Raw genomic sequence first — 5,971 nt, 5'->3', positions numbered from 1 at the left:
ACGAGAGATAACTCTTATCTCCAATCACGATAACTCTTAGCCTGGATTTTTTTGTCGGTGGATTACTCTCAACTTTCTTCAAGATAACTCTTAGCCTGGATTTGACTGATGTGGATAATGGAATTTAGACTTAAAGGAGTTCGACTGATAATAGTTACTGTCACTCCGTGACGTCTGATATCATGACTCAAAAATTGCTGAATGTTAAGGCACGCAGCAAAATAAGATCATAATATATCTAGTGCACTGTGCTTAGTAGGTTCCCAAGTGGTCTAGTGGTTAGGATTTCGCGCTCTCACCGCGACGGCCGGGGTTCGATTCCCCGCTTGGGAAGAATTTTTTTTCTCTCTCTCTCCACTTCAGTTTCTATGCCGTTGACGTAATATAACTAATACATGTGTAACAAATAGTAAAGAGTGGCAACTCTCCACACACAAGGCACACAACGACAAGCCAATGCCGCCAACGCTACCAACCCAGCCAGCACACAAGCAAACAAAAGGCACATTGGAACAAACCCAGACACTTCCCCGAAAAAGGAATCGTCGGGCTAGCTCTTATACCGATCATTAACAAATTTTGACATTTGCACACAGCAGCAATGACAGAAGAAATGTGCAAACACAAATTAGCTTTTATTCAAGACTGGCATAGCCTCGTTGTTTATTAATTTCAAGTTGAAAAACCACCGAGGCAACCATGTGTTTGTTTCTATATTGTCCGTGTGTTCTGTGTGGCTTGTTCAGGATTAAAGAGGCTATGCCAGTCTTGCTTGTGTGCTGGCTGGGTTGGTAGCGTGGGCGGCATTGCCGGGCTTGAGGTTCTGTGCCTTCAGTGTGTGTGTGGAGAGTTGCCACTCTTTACTATTCAGTCAGTGTTAATTATTTGATCTCCTGTCCTCATTGTTTACCGTCTGATTAGTACATGTGTATCTGTGTACATGATGTTCGCGTGTGTGTATGTGTGCGCGCGCGCGCACGTGCGCGTGTATGTGTGTCTCTTCCTTCCATATCCTAGTGACCACAATCACATATTGATTGTACTGTCACTGTTAGGAGGATCTGCAGGAAAACTTGACGCACTGACTAAAAAGAGCAATGATAATAATAATAAGGGACCTTTGTTTCTCTATTAAAAAAAAAAAGAGAAAAAAAAGAAGACTGAAGAAAAAAAGCAGTATCTAGGCAAGCGAAGCCGGCTCCCCGGCGGGGGGTAAACCTTTGCCGTACAGCTCCAGCCCGTCGCCTGCAACGTAAATTTGATCCATGATCCCCTACTATTCCACCATTAATATAAAAAGAATTGAAAATATATACCTAAATCCTTTCTTTTTTCTTTATTTTTTCCTGTGTCATTTCTCTCCATTTCCCCTCATCCTTTTCATCTCTCTTTCTTTGGTGGTGGTTCACAGGGGAAAAAAAACAAAAAGAAAGAAAGAAAAAGTCATTGTTATCATTTCGCAGCCACTGCCGCGACAGTTTCAGTTTCACTTTCTCAAGGAGGCGTCACTGCGTTCGGACAAATCCATACACGCTACACCACATCTGTTGAGCAGATGCCTGACCAGCAGCATAACCCAACGCGCTTAGTCAGGCCTTGAGTGCATGCTTACATATTTGTGTACCTATGAAAGTGGATTTCATTTTACGTAATTTCGCCAGAGGACAACACTCTCGTTGCCATGGGTTCTTTTTCAGTGCGCCAAGTGCGTGCTGCACACGGGACCTCGGTTTATCGTCTCATCCGAAAGACTAGACGCTCAGTTTGATTTTCCAGTCAAACTTAGGAGAAAGGGCGAGAGCGGGATTCGAACCCACACCCTCACGGACTCTCTGTATTGGCAGCTGAGCGTCTTAACCATTCTGCCACCTTCCTCCAGCGACACCTTCGATACAAAAGTACCAGTGGTAATGGCCTCCACGGCGCTGCGGTCACTGAAGGGCAGGGCGTTCCAGTCCCGCATTGTTCTTGGGAGGAATCCAGCCTGTCTGTAGTGTGTCCTACAGAAGATCTGGGGCAGGTTTTCTGGGTGGGTTCGTCGTTGTCGTGATGGGATAAGGTTCTCAGTGCTTCAGGGAGGGCAGTGTCAGTTTAAGTACCTTGTCATGCTGCAGTTTGTGCTCATGGACTGATAGCCAGTCTTGCCGCGGTTTGACGTCGCTGTTGGGAGAGTGAGCCACTTCAGTGACAATTAAGTTAGTTAATCATGTCGGAGACGCTCGGCGTGTTTCTGTAGGGCCTCAATGTCCTGTTGTTGGTATGGATACCAGACTGATGCTGAAAATTCAAGTACTGGGCGGACAAAGGACTTGTATACCAGTTCCCTGATGGTCTGGGAGTTCAGTGACTTTTAGGTTCCTTCTCAGGAAGCCTAAGGCTTTGTTCACCCTGGAGCAGATATGATCTCGATAATTGTTTCTTCCAGCTATTGTAGTTGTGTGTGTGTGCCGTGTGTGTGTGTGTGTGTGTGTGTGTGTGCGCGCGCGCGTGCGTGCGCGTGTGTGTGTGCCTGTGTATGTGTGTGTGTGTGCACGGCGTCTGTTTTGTGCATGTGTGTGTTTGTGTGTGCGAATGTGTGCAGGAGGGCGGCTGCTACTGATGTATATACGTATGTTAAAATGTATGTATGCAGTGTGCGTGTGCGTGCGTGTGTTGGAGGTGGGGCGGGGGTGAGGATACGTTTAATTAAATTAATTAAATACTGAATGATCACACACACACACACACACACACACACACACACACACACACACACACACACACTGCATACATACATACATACATACATAATTATGAACTATGTAGATAGCAGCTGCACTCCACACATAGGCACACACTGTCACACACACACACACACACATACACAGAGCCACATAGCTACGCACGCGCGCGCGCACACACACACACACACACATCATTGCATCTGTATGTGTACACATACATATGTATACACACATAATCAAGCACACTACACGGAAAGAAACCTGTGGACCTGCCACAACTAAACTTGTTAATGAGGGAAGTGGTGACTGTTGTGAGACCATATTATTTGAAAGATGCAGGGGAGTCAGAATGACGGAGGTTATAGGGAGCCTGTTCCACGTCTTTGGCGACGGATTGGAAAGAAAACGATCTGTGTCCGTAGGTCTTACTTCTGACGTGAGGTATCCTGAGAAATCGAGAATTAGAGGAAGAACAGAGCTGGCGAGACGGGTTGTAGATAAGGAGGAGTTCAGAAAGATACCTTGGGTCAGATCTGTTGACAGCAACAAAAAAAAAAAAGAAAAAAAAAAAGAAAAAAAAAAAAAAGTCGGGGTGGCGATAGCTTATAGTCTGTTCGATCAGAAACAGGCAACCAGTGGAGAGACCGGCTGAAGGAGAGGAGGAACATGGTCAAATTTAAAAGCTCTACAAAATTAATGAGTCTGGCGCCATTATATTCTGAATTCGTTGAAGCCTGTCTAACAGATATTTGGGAAGGCCGGCCTAAAGATAATGGCAGTAATCCAATCTTGAGAGAACCAGAGCGCATACAAGTTTTTTTGGTTGCATCAGCTGAGAGATAGTGACATATATAAGACGTATAACGATATATATACAGAGAGAGAGAGAGGGTGAGGGGTTGGGGGGTTGGGGGTGGGGGTCACAGGGGGGAGACAGATAGACATCAGTAGCAGAGTCCACTCGTGTTTCATATCATCATACAGCAAAATACCATGGGAGATGAAGATACTTAGCACATAAAATATTTTATTTCAGTTTTGAAAAAAATAAATGTCATTTTCAATAGCGTATACGAGACATTATTCGATTATGTTGAAAACATTGCATAAAAGACGGTCAGCAAACAGTAACTAAAATTCATCAGCAATTTGGGTGACAGTTCATTAGAGTAAAAACATAGAGTATAATAAAAATCAAGGCCACTCAGTGACACACACGCCCCCCATCGCCCACCCCCTTCTCCTCTTCCACACCCCATACAGCCTATATGTATATACATTTGCTCTCTCTCTCTCTGTCTCTGTCTCTCTAACATATCACAGTTCATTCTCGTGATTGACTGATAACATGCTTCAACTTTCAAAAAGAAATTAAATATATCATCAATGAACTCTTTGGGGGAATTTAAATCATCATAATAGCAATTGGAACGATTAAAGCATAATTCCATTTCTACTTTTACAAGGAATTAACCTCCTCTCTCTCTCTCTCTCTCGCTCGCTCACTCGCTCGCTTGCTCGCACACACACACACACACACACACACACACACACACACACACACACAATTAAATTCAGAGCAGATGGAGTGGGGCTCAAATAAAAAAAAAAAAATAAAAAAAACAAGTAAGTTTATTAATCCACATGGTAATTCGTTTATGCAATCACAGGCTCGTTATAAACATTTATAATGTGTTCAGGCACACCATGAAAATATATTAAAACAATCTCACACACACACACACACACACACACACACACACACACACACACACACATGTACATACGCATACGCACGGCCACATAATATATATTACGCCTCTCTCTCTCTCTCTCTCTCTTTCAATTTTTATTCACACATCAGTAGGGATACATTTTGACGATAAACATATGATGACTATAAATTCATCATAAAACCTGGGCACTAGCCATTTTCTAATGGATTGTCTCAAATACCACGTGACATCCGTCCGGCATCTCTTCCTCAGTGATCAAAGAGCGCGTTATCCTGCGTATGTAGACCACGAGGTAATCACTAAGGCCAAACTACACGTGGATAAACCGGTCTATTTTCTTTGCCCCTTTAACCCTTTCACCGCCAGTCAATTTAGAGTACAAAATTCCCTTGTGGTATAAACACAGAAAAGACAGTGGCTAAGAATAGCTGGGAATACTCTCCGCGATGTATAGAAAACATGGCCTATCCTACCACCGAACATTAAAGAGTAGTAGGTTCATGGATAACAGACCAATGAATGGTCACCTTTCAGTGACATGGGTCCTCTACCACGCCTGTGCATAAATGAGAGATTGGCGGTGAAAGGGTTAATTGTCTGTCATGGTGATCATTACACCCAGCTAGCTCAGCAGACTCCACCGATGGACTACACACGTTGGTCAGAACCCAGCCCAAGCCAAGGAAGAAGAAGAAGAAGGGTTAATGTATCGTATTCAATGAATATACAGGATATTTGACGTTTGATATTCATTTTCTCTTAGAAAATGAACAGGCCTACTATCAGGGCCTGGGGGAGAGGGCTAGTTTCGTTTCATTGGTTAGAAGATGGTGTAATTGGTTCTTGTCTTGATGGTATGGTTGATTCTTGTATTGTCTCTCAGTCTCCTTGGAATCACTTGGACTTGACCAACAGCACTGTCTTCTGAGCGAAGATAGTTAATCCCTCTGAAAAAAAAAAAAAAATATATATATATATATACATCAACGAAACAAAATTACTGACAGTTATCTTCTCCGTCGTCAACTCATTAAGAGTGCTCAAGATTAGGTCAGTGGTTACGTAAATCATTGTAAAAATCATGTCTGCAAGGAACTGTCTTCAACACTTATAGTCTTGTCTTGTATTACCTTTTATACCCCCGAAAACGGAGTATGGCTGCCGGCATGGTGGGGTTAAAAACGGTCATACACGTAAAAACCCACTCGTGTACATACGAGTGAACGTGGAAGTTGCAGCCCACGAACGAAGAAGTATTACCTTTTATCACAACAGATTCTCTTTGTGAAATTCTGGCTGCTCTCCCTTGGAAGAGCGCCCCTTTATTTCCTTTGTAACGTCTGCAAGTGTGTGTGTTTTTGCTTTGATATCAAAGTGGATTTTTCTACGAAACTTTGCCAGAGAAAAACCCTTTTGTCGTCGTTGGGTCTCTTCGTGCATGCAGGACAGGGTCCTCGGATTTAAAAAAAAATTAAATATTTTATTTTATTTTACTTTATTTTATTTTTTTTT

The 5,971-nt window shown here is 43.0% G+C and overlaps 1 protein-coding gene and 1 non-coding gene across 2 annotated transcripts in view; one reads left to right on the top strand and one right to left on the bottom strand.

The window, feature by feature from the left end:
• Positions 1-261: 261 nt before the first annotated feature.
• Trnae-cuc (transfer RNA glutamic acid (anticodon CUC)) lies at positions 262-333 on the top strand. Its single transcript has one exon. It is a non-coding gene; the product is annotated as a tRNA-Glu (tRNA).
• A 3,403-nt stretch (positions 334-3,736) lies between these two features.
• The window catches only part of LOC143285436 (large neutral amino acids transporter small subunit 1-like), a 26,610-nt gene continuing 24,375 nt past the window's right edge, over positions 3,737-5,971 (bottom strand). The window contains exon 11 of the mRNA XM_076592703.1: positions 3,737-5,406. Coding sequence (XP_076448818.1) covers positions 5,354-5,406 — 53 coding nt within the window. The 3' untranslated portion in view covers positions 3,737-5,353. The remainder of the gene's footprint in view (positions 5,407-5,971) is intronic.

The sequence above is a fragment of the Babylonia areolata genome, chromosome 9, assembly GCF_041734735.1.
Source record: "Babylonia areolata isolate BAREFJ2019XMU chromosome 9, ASM4173473v1, whole genome shotgun sequence".
Classification (NCBI taxonomy): domain Eukaryota; kingdom Metazoa; phylum Mollusca; class Gastropoda; order Neogastropoda; family Buccinidae; genus Babylonia; species Babylonia areolata.
This window is presented reverse-complemented; position numbering and strand designations above follow the sequence as displayed.